General features: G+C 39.8%; 2 protein-coding genes across 3 annotated transcripts in view; one reads left to right on the forward strand and one right to left on the reverse strand.

The window, feature by feature from the left end:
- Positions 1-19,828, reverse strand: part of SLC49A4 (solute carrier family 49 member 4) — a 94,945-nt gene extending 75,117 nt beyond the window's left edge. The window contains exons 1-2 of the mRNA XM_025914012.2: positions 19,156-19,828; positions 10,865-10,958 (exon numbers count right to left, since the gene is read on the reverse strand). Coding sequence (XP_025769797.1) covers positions 10,865-10,958; positions 19,156-19,504 — 443 coding nt within the window. The 5' untranslated portion in view covers positions 19,505-19,828. The remainder of the gene's footprint in view (positions 1-10,864; positions 10,959-19,155) is intronic.
- Positions 19,829-20,734: 906 nt separating this feature from the next.
- HSPBAP1 (HSPB1 associated protein 1) overlaps positions 20,735-23,241 on the forward strand; it is a 58,529-nt gene continuing 56,022 nt past the window's right edge. The window contains exon 1 of one of the 2 annotated variants that reach the window (XM_086675256.1): positions 20,735-21,072. In XM_086675256.1, the coding sequence (XP_086531382.1) occupies positions 21,009-21,072 (64 nt within the window). In that variant the 5' untranslated portion in view covers positions 20,735-21,008. The remainder of the gene's footprint in view (positions 21,073-23,241) is intronic. The other variant, XM_025913238.2, reaches the window with a different exon arrangement.

Below are 23,241 nucleotides of genomic sequence, written 5' to 3' on the forward strand. Positions count from 1 at the left end.
AAATGGAAGAGTGCTAGAAATAGTTTTCCTTTATTTAGTCCAAGAAAATATAGGGCAAAAAAGGGTCAGAGATGTCATGAATTAATTACTGAAGAAAGGAAGAAAGAGTTGATGGTGGAAAGGAATAAGCCTTCTAAAGACTGCTGTTGCAGTCTTCAGTTTTAAGAAAATCTATTTCAGGGGCCCCCAGGTGGCTCAGTTGGTTAAGCATTCGACTTTGGCTCAGGTCATGATCTAGCGGTTCATGGGTTCGAGCCCCGCATCAGGCTCTGTGCTGACAGCTCAGAGCCTGGAGCCTGCTACGGATCCTGTGTTCCCCTCTCTCTCTCTGCTCCTCCCCTGCTCATACTCTCTCTCTCTTAAAAATAAAATAAAAAACACCCCCCCCAGAAAAAAGAAAAAAGAAAAAAATTAAGTTCACCAACTCAATTACATAGCCCAGACAACCATACTAATGTATTTAAAACAAATTTTATGTTAATGTTTATTTATTTTTGAGAGAAAGAGAGTGCAAGTGGGGGAGGGGCAGAGAGAGAGGGAGACACAGAATCCAAAGCAGGCTCTAGGCTCTGAGCTGTCAGGATGGAGACCAATGCAGGGCTTGAATCCACAAACTGTGAGATCATGACCGGAGTCAAAGATGGACACTTAACCGACTAAGCCACCCAGGAGCTTCTTTTTTTCTTTCAGTTCTCCCCCCCACCCCCCGCTCCGCCCCAATGCATCTCTCAATACTTAAGCATAGGTAACCACAAAAACCATACTGAATATACAGTTTTATCCACTAAGACATTTTAACTTCATAGTCTGTCATAAGCATCTTCTCATTAAAGATTCTTGGTAATCATAACAGCATGACAGTTTACTATGCAGATATACAAAACTTATTTAACCATTTTCCTAATGTTTGCTACTTACTTGCTAATATTAATAATGCTGTTGTGACAATCTTTGTATGTAAATATTTGCCACTTCCCAAATTACTTCTTTAGGGTCAATAAGTCAAAGGATATGAACATTTTAGGTTTTATGAAACATACTCCCAAATTGTTTTCAGAAGGATATGTAGTAATTTATATCCCCATTAGTTGTGATTGATGTTTGTCTCACCAGCATTAAGTTTCACCAGCATTGAGTGTCACTATTAAGAACACACACACACACATACACACAAATAACTTGGTGTTTAGTTTTCTAATGCTCTTGTAACAAATTACCATAAAACTTGTGGCTTTAAAACAACACAAATTTACTATCTTACAGCTCTGTAAATCAGAATCTAACATGGGTCTCACTGGGCCAAAATCAAGGTGTCAGCATGGCTATGTTCCTTTATAGAGGCTCTAGAGAATAATCAGTTTCCTTGCCTTTTCCGGTTTCTAGAGGCCCCCTTCCTGTTTTCAAAGCTAGCAACAGAGATTTGAGTCCTCTCAGGCTGCATATCTCTGACTTCCTCTTCAGTCTCTTTTAAGGACTTTTGTGATTACACTGAGCCCACATGAATAACTCAGGATAAGCTCCTTATTTTAAGGTTAGCTGATTAGCAAACTTAATTCCATCTGCAACCAAAGCATTCCCTCACCATGTAACATAACATATTCATAGGTTTCAGAGATGAGAGCATGGATATCCTTTGGGGCTGGGGGCATTATTCTGCCTACCACACTTGGTAAGGCCAAAAGGCATCTCCTCATTTTAATCTGCATTTCTTTTTTGATTACTGGTCTTTTTTCCCTACTGGTGTATTGCAATCTTTCTCATTTTGAGTGAATGCTTAATATATTTATCTACATTATTTACCTGCATTTTAACTGGGTACATGGCTGCTGAGCTGTATTTCTAGACTCTCTTACAGAAGGGCTTTAATCTGTTTTAAGACAGGGGTGGCCATGTGACTAAGTCTACAATGGGACGTGAGTACAAATGACATATACAACCTCTTCGTCATCACGTAAAGATGTAGTCATTGCCCTGGATGTCCTACTTCCCCTTCCTGTGGGCTAGAATGAGAGTATGACTATGAGCCGACTTCAACCACTTGGACGAGGACATCCCTCTAGGGGATGTTACAGCAACAACAGAAAAGAAACTTGGGTCCTTGGAGGGCCTTGTGGAACAGAGCTGCCTACCTGCTTTGAGCAAATCTCAAACAATCCACTATCTTTTAGACTGCTTTTTTTTTTTTTTCCAGAGAAAAATAAACTTCTATCTCATTGAGTCTGTGTATTTTTGGTATCTTTATTATATAGCTTAGCTTTTTATACCTTACTAATGCATAGGCTGTCAATAAATGCTGACTGTTGAATTATGAATTTAAAGGATGAAATCTGGAAACCAACATTTGTTATTTATGTCTACTGTATCTGTTTTTCCATTCACCCTCCTAAATTGCTTATATATTTTTATATTATTCTATCGGTTATCTATCATACTTGCAACACATATTTTTCCCAGTTTGCGTTTTAACTTTGATTTGTTTTGAAGCATAAAGGTTCAAATGTTTATGTAGTCAAACCTATAAATCTTTCCCTTTGTGATCTTTTTCATGGTTTTTATGCTTGGAAAAAAAGAAATCTCTTTAGAGATAAGATTAATTTTCCCTGATACTGTCTCCCTGTTAAATACGCAGCTCATCATTCCATCTGGAATGTATTTTGATGTATGTAAGGTAACCAAATAAGTAACTGATTTTCCCAAACACATATTAGATAAACCTACTTAATAAAATATGATTTGTTTAATAACCTACTGACTTATAGGTTTTTAATTATGTTAAATTATTACCAACATCTACTACTGGCCTATTTTGTTCCTATAATGATTTTGTTGCAGATAAAATAATATTTTAATTGTTTGTTCCTTTTGACATTAAGAGAAAAAAAATCTAGGGCAAATCTTTACTCAAAAGAAAAAAATTGGGATTTACAACAGACTCTGAATATATTCCTCATAACTTTCTTTTTTTTAATTTTTTTTTTCAACGTTTATTTATTTTTGGGACAGAGAGAGACAGAGCATGAACGGGGGAGGGGCAGAGAGAGAGGGAGACACAGAATCGGAAACAGGCTCCAGGCTCCGAGCCATCAGCCCAGAGCCCGACGCGGGGCTCGAACTCCCGGACCGCGAGATCGTGACCTGGCTGAAGTCGGACGCCAACCGACTGCGCCACCCAGGCGCCCCAATTCCTCATAACTTTCAACTCAGCCTACTCTGGGAATCCTATCAACATGTGTGATTATGATTATGTAAAGTAGGGAAGGAGAGGGGTATGATGAGGGAAGGGCCCATGGGGAATTCTAGAATTCTAACTTAGGTAATGGGTACATGGCTGCCTGTTTTATGATTATTTCCCTAAAGTGTACATATATGTCTATGTACTTTTCTATACGTATATTATTTTTAACCTAAACAAAGTAAATAAAAATATTCATATAAGATACTGAATGGGCCCTTGGAAGAAATGTCTCAAAAATCACCATATCCTAAAGATAACCAAAAGAGGAAAAAGTATTATACACAGCTTTCTAATTTTTTATCCTGTTAACTGCTAATGAAGATGAGTTATTTTTGCCTACCAGTCTCCCTCATCCAGAGCCCATATTACCACCATGCAGAAACAGTAGTGAAACTTGACCCCTGGAGGCTTAAGAGTCAAACTGGGGCAAATAAAATTATTGAATAAAGGCTAAATCTTAATCTGCTTCAAGACATTAAATATATTATGTGACTGTACTGCAGGATGGGCAAGCACAATGCAATGTGCTTAATCATTTAAAGTGAGGATGCTAGAACTTAGGGAGTAGTTCTGAAACTTAAATGAACATAAAATTAACTAAAGGAGCGTGTTCAAACTGTTGATTCTGGAGATTCATTCCAGAGACCACATCAGTGGAACTACAGTGGGGCACAGGGATCTGCATTTTTAATAAGTAGGTAGTCTGTAAACCATACTTTTAAAAAACACTGACCTAAGGAAATCTGAATCTTAATGTATTTTACAGAGAAGAGTCTTAATCCTGAAATCTATCAACTGTTCATTTTTACATGGAAAGGTTTCTATTTCTATACTGGGGAAATCTGCATATAACCCTTCTTTGCCTTTCCTTCTCTTATTCTTGTTACTAAAACTCTAACATGGTCATTTTAGTTTCACTTAACTAGTGTCTTCAGTCAAAAAGGTAATATATGCACATGGTAAAAATATTTCCAAGAATAGGAAAGAGTGGGGCGCCTGGGTGGCGCAGTCGGTTAAGCATCCGACTTCAGCCAGGTCAAGATCTCGCGGTCCGTGAGTTCGAGCCCCGCGTCAGGCTCTGGGCGGATGGCTCAGAGCCTGGAGCCTGTTTCCGATTCTGTGTCTCCCTCTCTCTGCCCCTCCCCGTTCATGCTCTGTCTCTCTCTGTCCCAAAAATAAATAAACGTTGAAAAAAAAAAATTAAAAAGAATAGGAAAGAGTACCAAAAAAAAAAAAAAAAAAAAAGTAAATGTCCCCTCAACCCCAGACTTCTAGTTCCCCAGACATCTTTCTCAGAAACAATATAATGGTTTCTTTCAAAAACAGTTCCTTGCCAAACACTGGCACATACATCCCTCCCACTTTTTTCTAAGTAGGAACATTTTAAACATAACATGTTACATAATATGTAAACTTTGCATTTAAAAAAAACTTGACACTATATCTTGGAAACATTTCTGTTCAGCACTTAATAGAACTTTCACTTCCTTTTCACAGCTGCATACTATTCCATCATACACTTCACCATAACCAATCCTCTTTTGAAGATACTGCCCTTCTGACCAGTCATCTACTATTACAAGCCAAGCTGCATAAACATGCTTATCCTTGCAAACTGGTAGAGCTTTATATGTGGGCTAATTTTTTAGAAGTGTAAATATTGGGTTAAAGGACAACTGCATTTTGAATCTACTAAATACTGTCAAAATACCCTCCAAATAGGAATGCCCCAAACTACTCGCACATCAGTGGTGCCCGTTTTTTCCTACCCTGAGCAACATACCATGTCATCACACTTTTTCATCTTTGCCAATAAAAAGACATCTACTTGCTGTTTTAATTTTCATTTCTTTAATTATGACAGAGAGCTTAACATCTTTCCCTAAGTTTACGTCAACTGTATTTCAATATCTGTAATTGCTCACTCATACCTGTCACTCATTTTCCTACTAAGTTATTTTATTTGAAGGAATTCTTTTCAACTAAAATTCAACAACTTTATTGTTGCAAATATTCCCCAGTTTTTAACTTGTGACTTTGTTTTGTAGTATATTTAATCATGAAGATAATATAAATTTTTATGTGGTCAGATGTATGAAGCCTTTTTTTTTTCTCACATTGGAATCTTTTTTTAACTTGTTTTATTTTTTATTTTTTTAAATTTACATCCAAATTAGTTAGCATATAGTGAAACAATGATTTCAGGAGTAGATTCCTTAGTGCCCCTTACCCATTTAGCCCATCTCCCCTCCCACTACCCCTCCAGTAACACTCAGTTTATTCTCCATATTTAAGAGTCTCTTATGTTTTGTCCCCCTCCCTGTTTTTATATTATTTTTGTTTCCCTTCCCTTATGTGCATCTGTTTTGTCTCTTAAAGTCCTCATATGAGTGAAGTCACATGATTTTTGTCTTTCTCTGACTAATTTCACTTAGCATAATACCCTGTGGTTCCATCCACACAGTTGCAAATGGCAAGATTTCATTCTTTTTGATTGCCAAGTAATACTCCATTGTATATATATACACCACATCTTCTTTATCCATTCATCCATCGATGGACATTTGGGCTCTTTCCATACTGTGGCTATTGTTAATAGTGCTGCTGTAAACATGGGGGTGCATGTGTCCTTTCGAAACAGCACACCTGTATCCCATGGGTAAATGCCTAGTAGTGCAATTGCTGGGTTGTAGGGTAGTTCTATTTTTAGTTTTTTGAGGAACCTCCATACTGGTTTCCAGAATGGCTGCACCAGCTTGCATTCCCACCAACAATGCAAAAGAGATCCTCTTTCTCTGCATCTGTTGTTCCCTGAGTTGTTAATGTTAGCCATTCTGATAGGTGTAAGGTAGTATCTCATTGTGGTTTTGATTTTTATTTCCCCGATGATGAGCGATGTTGAGCATTTTTTCATGTGTCGGTTGGCCATCTGGATGTCTTCTTTGGAGAAATATCTATTCATGTCTTTTGCCCATTTCTTCACTGGATTATTTGTTTTTTGGATGTTGAGTTTGACAAGTTCTTCATAGATTTTGGATACTAATCCTTTACCTGATATGTCATTTGCAAATATCTTCTCCTATTCCGTTGGTTGCCTTTTAGTTTTGCTGATTGTTTCCTTCACTGTGCAGAAGTGTTTTATTTTGATGAGGTCCCAGATGAAGCCTTTCTTTTATGGCTTCTGGGACTTGTGTAGGAAGGCCTTCCCCATGCAAAAAGTACTGAAAAATAGTCTCATGTTCTAACACTTTTATGGTTCTTTTTTTTTACATTTAAATTTTTGATCCAATTTGAATTTACTTAAGTGGTAAGACAGAGATTTAAGGTTTTTCTTCATTTTTTTTGGTCCCCAGATAGCTAAGTAATTATCACAAAACCATTTAATAAACAATATTTCTGATATGGTTATTTCTTTTCTTTCTTTTCTATTCTATTCTATTCTATTCTATTCTATTCTATTCTATTCTATTCTATTCTATAGTAATCTCTACACCCAATGTGGGGCTTGATCCCACAACCCTGAAGTTAAGAGTCGCATGCTCCACCAACTGAGCCAGCCATTTTGGTCATTTTAAATGTAATTTTGCCAGCCACAAGCATTTTACAATCGAATATATTTCTTTAAAAAAAATCTATGTTGGGGCGCCTGGGTGGCGCAGTCGGTTAAGCGTCCGACTTCAGCCAGGTCACGATCTCGCGGTCCGGGAGTTCGAGCCCCGCGTCGGGCTCTGGGCTGATGGCTCGGAGCCTGGAGCCTGTTTCCGATTCTGCGTCTCCCTCTCTCTCTGCCCCTCCCCCGTTCATGCTCTGTCTCTCTCTGTCCCAAAAATAAAATAAATAAACGTTGAAAAAAAAAATTAAAAAAAATCTATGTTTACTAGAACCATACTATTTAACTTTCTAACACACATTAGTAAATGTTTTCTATTATTTATATTAATGAAAACTATACTGAACTAGAAGATAATATGGCATGTGTTAGGGAATTGCTGGATAAACACATATGATTAACAGCAGATATAACTTACTTTAAGTTCACCTTCCAGAAATCTTTATTTACTGGGCATGCAATATCATATAGTGCTATAGAGCAATGTCATCTATAATTTTTTGTATGATCTGCTTCCCAATCATAGAAGACATGCTTTATAGTTCATTATTCTAAGTTCCTTATTTATCCATGACGTTAATAGAAGTGGCAAAATAATTTCCTTGAATTTTTATTGGTACTATGCAGATAAAAGAAATATTGATACCATGCAGAGAGGTATAGCACCAATAGGAAGGTGGTAAGAAAAATCCTGATTGAGAAAAGAGCTTGTCAGAAGCTGCTATTTTCATGTCTTGAGACTTACAGAAGCTAAGACATAGGAAGCCAATGGTGGAGGGTCACTATTCCTGAAGACTGGGTCTGAGACTCAAAAAGCTCCAAGTAAAACAGGGGCACAAAATATAGATGGCCAAATACTCTTTTCAGTGCTAGTCAAATCCATGTTAAAGGTCTTTACCCCTTCCCGCTGTGTATCAGGATGGAGACTGAAGCTTAAAAGTGGTGATCTATTGAACCTACTAGTCAAAAATACATAGTCTAATTGTAGCATTTTCATTTTAACAGCTGCATATGCATTGTTAATACTACTGCTTAAAAGAAATACTGTATGGACATAAAACGAAGTGTCATTTTAAGGAGATAATATTCCTACATTCTTTATAGATGAACATATAAGGACTGAAAATTCAATTTATACCCTCTTTTTATGAAAGATTCAATCTCTCTGAACTCTTTATTTTAGCAGTTCTCTTTCATCTCTCTTTGTTTACATTTCTTTATGAGCTCTATTTCTTTTTCATATCATCTTCTTCACCAAGATGGAGAGTCAACTCTTCATTATTCCTAGAATTTTACAACTGGAAAGGATATAAAGGGAAATAAGACTACAGAGAATAATATGGATGGCCCATTACAGAAGAAAAGCTAACAAAAATATTAATGGGCTTTTTGAAAGAATGCATCATTAAAGTTAAGTTTACTGAAGTTTGTACTTAAAAACTGTGGATGCTTAAAAAAAAACCCGTATGTTTGAAAAATTATGAACATCTCAAACACAATAATGAAACTCATCTGTTAAAACTTCACTCAAAAGGATAGGAAATGAAGACTAGCTTTCCACAGAAACTCATCATCTCTCACCTGGTTTATTGCACAAGTTCCCCAACTGGTTTTCTTATTCTTGCCCTTGACCTTCAGCATCAGTCTATTCTCAACAGAGCAGCTTATGACCAAGGTTCTCAACTCAAAACCACCAATGGTTTTCTAGCTCAGAAAAAGCTAAGGTCTTAAAGGACCCTGTCTCATGCTCCCACCACTCCATAACCAGGCTGGTCTCATCATTTCCTGTCACTCTTCCCATGAAATCTCTCATATCTCACATGGCTCCAGCCACACCAGCCTCCCTGCCAGGCAGGCACATTCTTCCCTTCCCACCCTTTACACTTGCTGTTCTTCCTGGAATGCTTGGCCCCCAGATAATGTATGGTCCATTCTTTGGGTTTTTACCCCATAAAGTTATCTTCCTAGTAAGCATTTTTTTTTTGTTTTTGTTTTTTTTTGGCCATTCTTTCTGAGATTTCACCATCCTTCCCTTGACATTTCAAATCTTTCCTTCCTACTTTATTTTTTCTCCATAACACATACATTTTATTTACTTATCTATCTTACCGCCTCTTTCCCCAACCAGAATGTAAACTCCAAGAGACAAGCATTTGTTTATAGCGTTCTCTGTTGTATTCCCCATGTCCAGAAAAGAGCTTGGCACACAGTGAATTCTGTCGAGTAACTAAACTGATAAATGAATAAACAAATAAAAGAATGACTCCAATTTGGGCTCTCATGTCTTCTTTCCTGGTCTCCTACCAACTATCTCTCCCTTCTGTAATCAATCCTACATACCTCAAATCAGGAGTTTACCCAATACAGGTCAGGTCCTATTGTTGCTCTGAGCCACTTAAGAACTAAGTGGCTTCCAACTGCCCAGTGAGGAAAACACAATTCTACAGGACAGCATCTAAGATCCCTCATATTCTGGATAACCTTTTCTAAACTCATCTCTTTATATCCCATTCTTATACCTTATCCCGTAGACCAGTGTTTCCCAAACTTGAGTAATCTATGAATCCTTTTTTAAAAAATTTTGTTTAATTTTTATTTATTTTTGAGAAAGAGAAAAAGACAGAGCGTGAACTGGGGAGGGGCAGAGAGAGAGGGAGACAGAGAATCTGAAGCAGCTCCAGGCTCTGAGCTATCAGCACAGAGCCTGACGCAGGGCCTGAACCCACAAACCATGAGCTCACGACCTGAGCCGAAGTCAAATGTTTAACGGGTTGAGTCACCCAGATGCCCCTATGGGTCCTCTTTAAAGGGGAAAAATTTCTCAATGAGTTTCAAGATCACATCCTATGGCCCCAGTTTAAGAAACACTAATTTAAGAAATTGATGTTCTGATCAGTAAAAATGTCTTTTAGTTACAGATTATTACTGGTAAAATAATTTTTAATATTCTAACCAACAGGAAAATAAAGCTTTAAAATTTTCTTGTACCTTGTGCCCCCTGAGAATACATCCAGAGACCCCAGTTGCAGAAATGATGCTGTACACAAACGAAGCTACCTATCCATCCCAGAAGAGGCCTATGCTTACCTACCTCTATGCCTTCATTCCTGCTATTCTTCTACTCTGTAATATTCTTTCCCCAAACTACAGTTATCAAATTCTACTCACCCTCCAATGCCTTGTTTAATTATCACCCCCTTCATGAACTTTTTTTTAATTGTTTATTCATTTATTTTGAAAGAGAGAGAGAAAAAACATCAGTTGGGGAGGGGCAGTGAAGGGAGAGAGAATCCCAAGCAGGCTCCATGCTTAGCGCAGAGCCCAATGTGGGGTTCAGTCTCATGACTGCTGAGATCAGGACCTGAGCCAAAATCAAAAGTCAGCCACTTGGGCACCTGGGTGGCTCAATCAGTTAAGCATCTGACTTTGGCTCAGGTCACGATCTCACAGTTCACAAATTTAAGCCCCACGTTGGGCTCTGTGCTGGCAGCTCAGAGCCTCGAGCCTGCTTCAGATTCTGTGTCCCCCTCTCTCTCTTGAGCTCTGTCTCTCTCTCTCTCTCAAAATAAATACACATTGAAAAAATTTTTTTTAAAAAGAGATGCTTAACAGACTGAACCACCCAGGTGCCGCTTGAACTCTTTTTGACACCCTCAGCCAAAACTTCTCTCAGTCTCTCAGGACAGTTTTATACTTCTTCTACTGCATTAACTACTTTATTCTTCCTTATGTTATACTATTATTTTCCTGTGGTCACTATAGCTCCTAGATAGCATGAAGATTAATTGTTCTTTTTATTTACAGAAAAACTAGTAGCGTCCTCTTCCATATGACAACTAATAAATGTTTATTGAATTAATCATCATGTAGGGGGAAAAATAAATGCTAATATAAATATGACCTTCTACTGAGACTCTTAAAACTGGAACTATTTACTAAAAGCTTATAACCAAACATATATAATATACTCATAAAAAAGAGAAAAATGTGGGATAAATTTTAAGTTATTTATGATTTACCTTCTTTTAAGCATTAAGTCTGATACAGGTATGCATCTTAGACCAGTTCCCAAAACCATAAGGAAGGATGTCAGAAGCACAGTTACCCGAAGACCTAAGAGGAAACAAAAACATCTGGGTTATTTTTTAAATCCTTTTCACATATGTCCGATGTCAAAAGCAAAGATTTTTTTACTCAATCATAATGATGTTATATTCTAATATTATAGCTTTTTGCTAAAACTACAAATGGGGGAAAAATTCTACATGCTGAAAATGAAAGGATTCTAACTTTAATAGAAAACTTGAATGATCACACCAAGGAAGAAGTTCCAATAGCTCTAGTTTTTCAAAATGAATGGCTACAATGTTTTGTTCACATAGAACACTAAAAATATAGAACATAATTTTAAAGGAGTAGATATTTTAGCTTTATACGTCCAATATGAAATTTCCAATTTTCAAATGCAAGTTGCAAAAATTCTAACCTGCTCCTATAAAGATTTTTAAGGTGATAGACCACTGCTTTAAATTTTCTTGAAAAATGACAACTAGCTAATTATGTATTTGATCTTATAATCAGGACAAGCTAATGCTTGTTATATGAGGTGGTTCTTTTAGAACACTTTGATAATACAATAATGGTCTTTTTATTTTTCTTGACTTATCAGATGGCTTTCAATTCATAGAATGATACAGTTTAAAAAAAGGTTTAGAACTTTATAATATTGATCAGATAGCTTTTCCCTTTCTACCTCAAATAAAATAAATTATTTTTAAAATGTGTGCCAATGGTCAGTCACATGGATAACAAGGTAAAAGAGAATATAAAAACATTAAAATAAGATAACCAAAAACACACACAATATTCTAGCTATGGCAGAATAATATAATGGGACTATAAATTCCTACTGTTCAAATGCTGCATTTTTTTTTTTAACATTTATTCATTTTTTGAGAGACAGAGAGAGAGCACAAGCAGGGGAGGGGCAGACACAGAATCCGAAGCAGGCTCCAGGCTCTGAGCTGTCAGCACAGAGCCCGATGCGGGGCTTGAACTAATGAAATGCGAGATCATGACCTGAGCTGAAGTCGGACGCTTAACAGACTGAGCTACCCAAGGGGCCCCTTAAATGCTGTATTTCTGTTACAACTAAACTAATACCACCGTGCTGTTTGTGGCAACCACATCACACAGGGGGCTCTTACCAATCATGTGGGAAAAGGGACGACATTTCTTCCAATTTCTCCTAAACTCAACACTTCCTTGAAGCCATTTCACAGTGAATAGACAATGCAAATTTTTTAGTGCAAATGTTTCTTTTTTCCAGATCTTTTTTTTTTTGAAAGATGGGAGATGGTTAAGTATTTTAGTTTTCAAAGGGCTTTTCTGCTTTAAGGTGTTAAAAACAAGACAACAGGCCAAAAATAGAGTTGCTCATGCAAAGCCTCATGTCACCAAACTAAATGGACTTCATTATTTTTGGTTCTCCCAGAAATGGATCCCTAATCTAGTCCAGTGCTAGTGAGTTAACCTGCCTGACAGAGACACCCCTTCTGTCCCCTTAAGGAAGACGACATTGCCACAACCAATCCAACTTCCTTTGCTTCATTCTGTGTATAAAAGTCTTTCATTTTGTACAGCTCCTTGGAACTCCTTTCTATATGAGCATATATGCTCATATGCTATATGAGATCCTGTCTGATTCACGAATCATTGAATAAAGCCAATAAGTATCTTTAAATTTACTCAGTTGAATTTTGTTTCTTAACCAAGGAAATTGAAAGTCAACAAAACTATAATTATGCAGATTAAACATAGCAAGGAAAATAAACGAGATCTGCATCAGGCACACACATGCCACATTGAGGATAATGTGTGATATGAACTGAGTTAGCTTTATGATATTCTTATATGATTTGAATATGATTAATACAACTTGGCAGAAGGAATACCATAGAAAATTGTGTTTCCCAGTAAGAAGTAATATATACATACTGTTCATTTACTGTTTCTATTAAGAGAATGCAGATTTTAAACACACATTATAGCCACAGGAAATAGAGTGTAATTAATAATAAGTACATTCATGGTCATAAACATGCTAAACTTGCAAAATGTTGCTCTTATAAGGTTATATGGGGTGTCCTATGAGATACTGAAGAAAATTTTATAGATTTGGGACTAGAAGGCTTACCTGCTAAATGACATTTTTTTTTCTAAGTATTTGGTTTGTAATTAAGGTAAGCAGCCACCAAGTAAGCAGTGAGGCATTGTTTATGGCCATATAGTCCAAATAACCAGGCTTCCTATTATTACTGCTGTAGGTCAGCACACTTTTCTACTCAATTATAGTTTTTATCAAATAAATGACAATATAACAGTTAAATATATACATTTTAGAACAAACAAGTTGTGAAAAGCTGATTATTAAAGCAATCTCACAGGTACCACTTGTGGCTTTCTTGCTTACCTTTTTTTAAATTAATTTTTGTTTTAGTGTTTATTTATTTTTGAGACAGACAGAGACAGAGAGAGAGGAATGCAAGCTGGAGAGGGGCAGAAAGAGAGGGAGACAGAGTCCAAAGCAGGCTCTAGGCTCTGAGCTGTCAGCACAGAGTCCGACGCGGGGCTCAAACTCACAAACTGAGAGATCATGACCTGAGCCGATGTTGGACGCTTAACTGACTGAGCCACCCAAGGTACCCCTTTTCTTGCTTATTTTTAATTGTTGCCAAGTATTACTTAATCCACCCCAGATGATGCTCAATTCCAAACAGAATGCTTTCTTTATCGCATTTGAATCTTGACAAGGCGGAACTCTATAATTTCATGTAATCAAAAAAGACATCAACTGATTTTAGGGAGGAGAGGTATGAGGACCCTAGGAAAATAGCTTATGAGACATCTAGTACTTTTACATAAATAAGTAGATACCAAGTGATTATAGTATTGGGATATGAATGCCAAAAACCATCTGATGAAAGGTTTTAGAACAATTTCAGAAAACCAAACATGATTGAAAATAAAAACAAATTCTATCAAAATATGACACACAGACACTGCAGGAAGCCTCCTTCCCATAGATGAAATAACTCCTTTCACTGGGATCATATTTGGTATAGGAATGGCATCTCTACAAGTGCCTAAAAAATCAGGATGCAAAGTTGATTGGAAAACAGACACAAACACATATCCATGGTGGATGCATGGGAAATTAATTATAGGCATAAAGTTCGTCTGGCAAGCCTGTTGTTCCCAGGCTCCACACTTTCAACAGCTGGAGTGAAGACCAGCTCTACTTGTTCTTGGTAAGACCCCCCAGGCTCCCTATCCCCAACAACCACAGCCTTGCCACCCCAATCTGCTTTGGAGACCATCAGGAATAATCACATTGTGCCTGTTATTTTCTGCTTACATCAGTCATGAGAAATCTAAGATTCACAGGTCATTGCTATACAAATATGGCTTCCTATATCCCCTAATCTGGCCTCATCTCTGTAGTGTCCCCAACTCCTGAAACCTTTCCACTGTGCCTTCTGGAGCACTCTGAATCCATGAATCAGTGGGATCCTTACATTCTCAAGCCCTTCTCCAAATGTTCTCTTCACCTTCTTACTCCCACCAAAACCCCTCTCCTGATGACACTGCTTCTCTAGCACTTCCAGATCACTATTACTCTCTCCTCCCTAAAGCTCTGCAGTCTCTTTCCTTGATGTTTTTAAGATTTTCTCTGGTTTTAAGCAACATGATTGTGATGTGCCTCAGTGTAGTTTTCATGTTTCTTCTGCTAGGATTCTTGTATTTCTAAGAGTTGTGGGTTTATAGACAGGGAATTTTTCTGACATTATTTCCTCAATTATTTTGGCCCTCCCTCATCTCACTCTATGCCCTCTCCCCTTACTCTTCTCCTTCTGGAACCCTAATTACACACATATTAGGTCACTTAAAACTGTTTTATAGCTTACTGATGCTGGTGGAGTTCTTGTTCATTTCTTTTTAGTCTTTTTTTGCCCCCCTCTTTTCCATTTTGGATAGTATCTATTGCTGTCAAGTTCACTAATCTTTTCTTTTGCAACGTCTAATCTGTTATTCAATCTTATCCAGTACATCTTCTTTTTTTTTTCTTGTCTCAGACACAGATTGCATTTTCACCATAGAAATTTAATGTTGGTCTTTTTGTTTCCTGTGTCTCTCCTTAACATGTTCATGCTTTCTTCTGTCTTCTTGAACATCTATAGATTATTTAAAGTAACTGATTTGATGTTCCTACCAGTTCTGTCATCTGTACCATTTTGGGATCTGTTTCTATTCATTGTTTTTTCTCCTCTTTATGGGTGATATTTTCCTGCTTCTTTGCATGCTTGGTAAATTTTTATTTTGATGTCAGGAATTCTAAATTTTACCTTGTTGGATGACGGGTTTTCTTTTGCACTCCTTTAAATATTTGTGAACAATGGTGAGATATAGCCAAGTTACTTTTGACCTTTCCAAGGAATACTTTTTTTTGGTAAAGTTTATTTATTTTGAGAGAGACAGAGTACGAGCCGGGGAGGGGCAGAGAGAGGGAAAGAGAGAGAATTCCAAGCAGGCTCTGTGCTGTCAGCTGTGGAGCCCGATGAGGGTCTCAAACTCACTAACTAGGAGATCATGACATGAACCGAAACCAAGAGTCAGTCGCTTAACCAACTGAGCCACCCAGGTGCCCCTCTGAGACATACTTTCAAGCTTTATTAGGTGAAACAAAAGCATTCTTTACCTTAGAGTTCTTTTGTCTTTACTACTGAAACAATGCCTCTCTGAGTATTCAACCCAACCTCCTATGTATTTTGAGGTTTTTACTTTCTGGCTATTGGGAACGTGAGCTATTCCCAGCCTTCGGGGAATTGTTCTGCCTGTTCTTTTTCCTAGTCCTTTTTCCAGTGTTTGGTAGTTTCCTCACATTTATCTGCAGATCAGTTATCAGCTGCAGACTCAAGAGGAACTCCTTGTAGATCTAGAACTTTCCATTAAGCTTTTTCCTTTCTGGTACTCTCACCCTAAAATTTCTAGCTAAGTTGGCCTCTTGCAATTCTAAATGGTCTCAACTTAGAAAAACGGCAGGAATGTCTGGACTCCCCATCTCTGGACTGCAACCTGGAAATGCTCTCCAGGCAATAAGCTGAAGCATTCATGGCGATCGCTGTCCTGCCCTGCCTTTTGTCCAATGTCTGAGAACTCTCATACACATTTTTTGTTTTTAGTTGTTTAAAATAGAAGGATAAGTCCCATTCCTATTACTCTGTCATGGCCAGAATAGTCTTTGCTTTAATAATATTTTTTTATTAACTTAAAAAAATTTTTAAATATTTATTTATTTTTGAGAGAGCGAGCAAGCGAGGGACAGACAGACAGGGAGACAGAGGATCTGAAGCAGGCTCTGCACTGTGAACACAGAGTCCGATGCGGGGCTTGAACTCACAAACTGCAAGATCATGACCTGAGTTGAAGTAGGATGCTTAACTAACTGAGCCACCCAGGAGCCCCTGCTCTAATTACATTTTATTCTAATACTCAAAACTCCTTGCTGCAGTCCTCTATAGACCACCACACACCTGTCTCCAAGGCATTCACCCTCACCATTTGCAAATGTCTCGGCTTACTCTTATTCCTTGTGACACTACTTTTTCATAAATCTGGTGATTTTGATATCCACTAGATGATCATTTCAATATGCTGGCCTCTCAGTCCCCTGACTTCATATTCCATGATGGTGTCTTCTATCCTACACCTCAGCAGTCTGTTTTCTTGCTTATACTCTGACCTTTACTATGATTGAACCCATGACATCATCTCAATTTCAAGCATTCCATTCTTCAACCATGACCTCCTCTCTTTCTCTTTTGCCCTGCTTTATATTTCTCCATAGTAATTATCTGGATAGCAATGCCATCTGGCATACTAAATATTTAATTTTATTGTTTGTTTGTTACCTAGACCTCCTCATTAGAATGTAGGCTCTGTGAAGGCTGTCTCCCAACACACATTTGGGTACTATCTCATTCTTAAAATTTTCTTCACTTGGCTTCTAGGGCACACTTGCTCTTGGTTCTCCTATTATCTTACTAGCTGTCCTTTTTTGTCTCTTCTCTGAATGATGAAAAGTGGTGAGATGGTGTAAAACCCATCTTAGGAAGATAACCAGTCTTCTCTACTAAGCTGACTGGGACCCACAGTAGCAGGAAGGCCAGACAACTATCTACCCTCTATGGAGCAAGGTATTTTAGTGCCCAAGGATGGCAGGAACGTACTTTCTATGTACGTAGATAGGACATCTGCGGCAGGACAGCCAACATATGAAAGTATAGCAGCTTTCTCTTACTGAAAAGGAAAACCACTTCCTAAAAGAGAATTTTTTTTTTTTAATTTTTTTTTTCAACATTTATTTATTTTTGGGACAGAGAGAGACAGAGCATGAACAGGGGAGGGGCAGAGAGAGAGGGAGACACAGAATCGGAAACAGGCTCCAGGCTCTGAGCCATCAGCCCAGAGCCCGACGCGGGGCTCGAACTCAAGGACCGCGAGATCGTGACCTGGCTGAAGTCGGACGCTTAACCGACTGCGCCACCCAGGCGCCCCAAGAATTTTTAAATTTATGTTTTATAGCTTCAAGCAACGGCAAATACACATCTGAATTCCCCATGTGGTTACAGGAACTACTGAAAGAAATCCTAAAGTAACTTATTTTATAAGGTGAAGAGGTAGTCCATAATTTATCCAGCCACAGCTAGTTCATAAAATTATAATAAAAAAAGTAAAAATTAACATTCTTCTACCATAAAAACAAAGTTGGTTTAATTTAGAATATTGGAAAATGCTCCCGATATAAAGATAAATAAAAAGAAACAACAAAACAACATTTTCCCCTAAATTTAGCCAACCTAGTAAGGAATGACAGAGGAATTGTCACAGATTGGAGGAGATCAGTGAGAAATCATAACTAAATGTAATTTGGAACACTAGATTGAATCCTGGAACAGGAAGAAAAAAAAAAAGACATTGGTGGAAAAAGTGGTGAAATCCAAATACGATCAGTTTAAAAGCAAACAAATAAATCCAAACAAAGAAAACCTCCATTCATTACAAGAAACCTTTCCTGGATATCTAGCACACTCATCCTCTGCAAAAGTACCAAATCTGGAAGTTTTAGGCCAGTCAAGAAACACCTTCCAGGGCTGGACACCTTTTGTTCTTAGAAGGTTCTTCCTTTATTGCTTTGAGTTACATCCTTTTGTAACTTCACTCGGTTTCATTCTTCCTTCTAGAACTACACAGAGTAAGTCTAATTCCTCTTTTACTGGATCTTCACGTATTTCATATTCTGCCTCAAGTTTCTTTCTGAAACATGACACACCCAGTTCCCTCAATCTTACACATTATGATATTTACATCCTTTATTATTCTTGTCATGCAACTTTTAAAGTGCCCCAGTTTGTCGATGGTCTTCTTAAAATTAATGCTCAAACTAAACACAGAGCGTACATACCAAGCTATTTCTCTTGCTTTGGCAACTATACTTATATGCCTAAAACTGTCCTCCTTTTCCATCAGTTACATCACATTGATCAAGAATCAGTTACCCACACCTGTGTAGTATATAATTCAGTCCTATGACCTCTTTTTTCTCCTCACAGAATCACGTGGTAAGTGGTAACGTGAGATGTCTGTTCGGAGTATTCCTCAGAGAGTCTTCCTTCACCTGCCACGCTTTATCTGAGAGTCATAAATCTCAACTGAAACAACAACCTAGTCACAAACACACACTTTATAACTGCCTTTCACCATTTTAGAGAAATCAAAGCATCGGACAGGAGTTTTCCAACAGCCTTGGGCGGGTGTCATTTAGTATGCAAAGCCAACTCAATACTTCCTTATATCTGGGCATCATCGGTCTATTTTCTGACCTATCACCCACAACACCTCCCAATCCCTTTGAAGTCAAAGCATCAGTCATTTTTGTTAGGTGTAAAAAACACATAGCACGTGCACGAGGATGCTCTGACGTCCACACTGTGCAAAAGCCTGAACATTTAGAGATCTCTTAGTCTCTGCTGTTGCATAATGGGCCTTCATGTAAACATAAATACAGAAGGCAAAGGAGCCTTGCCACATTTGTCGCTTTGGGGACGGAGGGTTCCTAGACGGGAATGGGATACCAGCAACACTCGGTCACCTCACATAACCCCTAAGACGAAGCCGAGGGCGGCGGCTGGCGGGCTCCGGCTCCCCCAGAAGCGACAACACCGGTCTGACGCAGCCCGGACCCCCTCACCTCTCTTGTCCAGGAGCCACATGAACGCGAAGCAGGGCAGGAAGCCAATGGGCCCCCACAGCACGAGCAGCGCGATGTCCCAGCTGGAGAAGCCGTAGGCCTGGCGCGCCGAGTTCTGGATGGGGCCCCAGGTGTTCCAGACCAGGCCCTGCGCGAACCCCAGCAGCGAGAAGAGCAGCAGCACCAGCCAGCGGCGCCCGTAGACCCGTCCGGGACCCGGGACCGCCGCGGGTACCCCGGACGCCGCCGCCGCCGCCTCCCGGCTTCTCCAGACAGTCCCCGGCGCAGGCCCGACTCCGGGCCCTAGCAGTGGCTGCCGCTCCTCCTCGGTGCTCCAGCCCGCGCCCATGACAACACGCGGCCCGCGGAGCCCCTGCCCAGCGCGGCCCCGGTGGCTGCCGACCAGCCCCGCGCGGATGCGGCAGGAGGAGGTGGAGGCCGAAGCTGCTGTGGTAGCCCTCGGCCTCCGGTCCACGCCTGGTGCGCCTGCGCCGCGCCAGCCGGCCTGGGGCTGGAAGGCGGGGCAGGTGCGGCGGGCTAAGAGGAGGCTGGGGTACCGGACTGGGGCAGCCCCCCACCCCCACCGGGTGTTGGAGAGGCGGGAGAGAGAGTGGAGACTGCTTCCCCGAGGGAGGACAAGCAGAACTGAAAAGGCGGGAGGGGCGTGGCTGAGCCCGGGAAAGAGGAAACTCCCGGAGAAGCTTAAGAGGAGGTTGGGCAAGGAACCTGGGATTGCTGGAGGAAGTGCCGAAGTTTACATCATGTGCTCAATAAACAACTCTGAGACTTCTGATCACTTACGCTAATGCTTGCTTCTATATTGGGTTTATTGTTATTTTTGTTGGACTTCTAACTTCAGAAATGAAAGGGGATATAGGATAAGATTTAACGCATGAACCTAACTTTTCGTTTATTTTTTTATATAAAGTACTGCCTAGTTTCATCAGCTTTTTGTTTTACTCATTGAGATTATAAATTAGGGAGTTCCATTCATATGTATAAGACACATATCGTTCAACCCTCTGCTTGTCGATAACAGGCTAGCAATAAAGATAGGTTGATTAAGACTAGGTTTCTGCTCCTAATCACTTAGATCTATCTCCACTTATTACAATTTTGACCAGTGGAAAAGTGAGAAGGGTGGGGATTGTTGATGTCTTGATCAAGCAGCAGATTGTTTATTTCATTATACAAATCCAGAAGCCTGACAGCTGTCGGTTAGTAGCCTTGAAACCCTAGGTCAAGCGATTTGTCTTGTGTGGGTCGGGAATGAGTCACGGAGAACACAATTAAAGGATATTTGCCCGAGGTTCGTATTCCCCAGCAGCCACAAAAACCAGATGGAGTCAAGTTGCTGCCATAAGGGCAAGAGAAGTGGAAGAGAAGCGTGACCTCTCCTCGTGCCCAAAGCTAGTGAGCGCGGCTACAGAGTATGCGGAGGCAGAGCCACATTCCACCGCCCGGAGCCCCACAAAACTGCAAACCATCCCCCAAAACTCCAATACTTTGGGTGGAGGAAAGCGCCAAGGCAGATAAGAAGGACCAGACTAAAAACAGAGGAGCAGAAACTAAGCCAGAAAAGACTACAATGAAAGAAGGCTAAGATCTGGGGAAGGTAAAAAGCGCTACAGACAGACCACGTGCTGACATTTCAACAACAAGGGAATCAAAACAAACCTGCGTGGCCCCGCCCAGCGCACGTCACGTGACTGCTGCGTGAGGGGTGCTTCCGGGAAGAGTCCTGCAGCTGCTACGGCGACTCCTTCCCGTCGTGCGACCCCAGAACCTGGGTCTTGGCCCTCCTTAGAACCCACTCCACTCCGCTCGGGTTTGGGGTTGGGGCGAAGCTAGCCATGGCAGCAGGCCCGCGGGCGACCGCTGACACGGCCCCTGCAGCTGGAGCTGGAGAGGTGGAAGGTAGGCGCCACGCTGAAGTCCGACCAAGAGTACAACCCCGTGCCAACTGACTCTTGCTGCCTCTCATGTGGCCGTTTGATTTAGCTCTTATTTCAGGTCTCTCTGGCCCTGCATTAAACTGTGAGGAAAACTATTATCTTTAGCGAACGTGGCTTTTCTCAAGTTGGGACATGCAGACTTCCAGTCATCTTACAGGTCCTGAATCCCCACATCCTGCCAGTGCTGATTTACCCACAAGGGTGGTTTGAATGCATTAAATTAAATTTGTATAAATTTATATGAAATTAAATTTGTATAAAAATTTACTCTTGAGGTAAATGGAAGTATCTGGGACTTTTATGAACAGAGATTATGAGCTTTTGCTCAACTTCAGTGGAATCCTGCCTTAGATAACCAGTGAAGCTGGGTGGCCCATGTGCCTGAAGTCTGTGTTAGCTGTACTGAGTGATTTGCTCTGTGCCTGTTGCTCACTGGATCTAGAGACTTTTGACTGTTTATAATAATGCCTTTTTTCCAATTAAGTAAAGGGACTGAGGAAGGAAAAGATTGGCTAATATCTGGTAACACACATACTACCAGCAGTACACATTGGGTGAGAGCTGTTCCCGGGAGGAGAGGTTTCAGTGTGGAAATGCTTCAAGGAAGGAGTAGTTGCAGGTGGGCCTTTAAGATTGGATGAGATCATAACAAACTCAGGTAGTAGTGCTGGGGAGTTGTGGGAAGACAGGGAGCCGGAAAACACAGGATGGGTGTGGTTGGAGATTAAATAGTCATGTTTTGCCTAGGGAGGAAAATGACTAATTTTGCAGAAGAAACAATTATAACTTCCTCCTAGTGTAAGCAGTCTCTTATCTTTATAAACTCCCTTATGTACCCCAAATATACAATTCTTGAACTTCATCTATACCTCCCCATCCATTGATCCTTCCATTTTCTGTCCATCTGTACCCCCTTCTCCAGTTTAGAATGCATGTTCTATTTTATCATGATCTCTTCCTTGAAGATGTACTGTTCTGTTGTCCCTCCCTGACTTTTATTCCTCTGGCAAAACCCATACTCCGGATGAACCCAACCTTTTGTTTTCTTTGCACCTGCACTTATGTGGCTCAATTTTGCTGGAAAAAGTCCTGGGCAAATTGATGACACTATAAAATGAAAATGATCAACTTCTTGAATATTCAGTCAGCATGGGCCTGAGATCCTCTGATTCTGTTTCTGTGGTAAGCTTACTTCCTCTAGTGACAATTCCCCAAACTCTGTGTATCCTTTCTTCCTAACTTTCAGTGGATGACTTTGCCAGTCAGGTCAGTTCTGCATCTATTTTGTCTACTTTTTTCCTCCTTTACTCTCAGACCCTTGTCCAAATCATTTCTCACCTACACCCCTCCTATATCTTCAGGCCATGTGACCCTGTTTTTTTATCTTCTGCCCTTCCAATCCCTTCTCCACTCAGCAAAAAAAAAAAAAAAAAAAAAAAAAAGTGATACTCCCTTACATAAAATTCTTAAATGAATTCCAGTGCACTTACAATAAAATCCAAACTCTTAACCATGGCCTACAAAAGTCCTTGGTCTGGGCTCTGCTGATGTCTGCAGGAGTATCTGTTGGCACTCACTGCCCCCTCCTGTTGTCTACTTTTCACATAATTGGCTTCTTAATCTTCAGGTTTCAGAGTGTGTCACCACCTGAGTTCTTACCAGACCAACCTATCTAAAACAATCATTGTAGTTTTCCCCTGATTTCTAACCCTAGATGTTCTGTGATACAGCATCCTGCTTCCATCATTCACTTATTACAACCTGTAATTACTTGTTTAGTATTGTTTCCTCCACTTGACCTTAAGTACCTTGAAGGCAGGACCTACATCTGTTTTATTCATCACATATGCTCAAGCAGCAAGTACAATGCCAGACACATAGTGGGCCATTCATACATGTTTGTTGTGTGAATGAGTAAGGGAACCCTGCCAAGTCCAGAGGCAGGAGGAGAAAGAGCGTGCATGGTCCAGGAACTGAAAGAAGCTGGTATTAGAAGTGGTGAGAGAAGAGGGATTGTGGAGGGCACCTCGTACCAAGTTAAGGAGTCTGGACTTTATGACAGTAGGAGGCTTTTTTTTTTTTTTTTAATTTTTTTAATTTTTTTAAACGTTTATTTATTTTTGAGACAGAG

The sequence above is a fragment of the Puma concolor genome, chromosome C2 (genome assembly GCF_028749965.1).
Source record: "Puma concolor isolate L17-30 chromosome C2, mPumCon1.1.hap2, whole genome shotgun sequence".
NCBI lineage: Eukaryota > Metazoa > Chordata > Mammalia > Carnivora > Felidae > Puma > Puma concolor.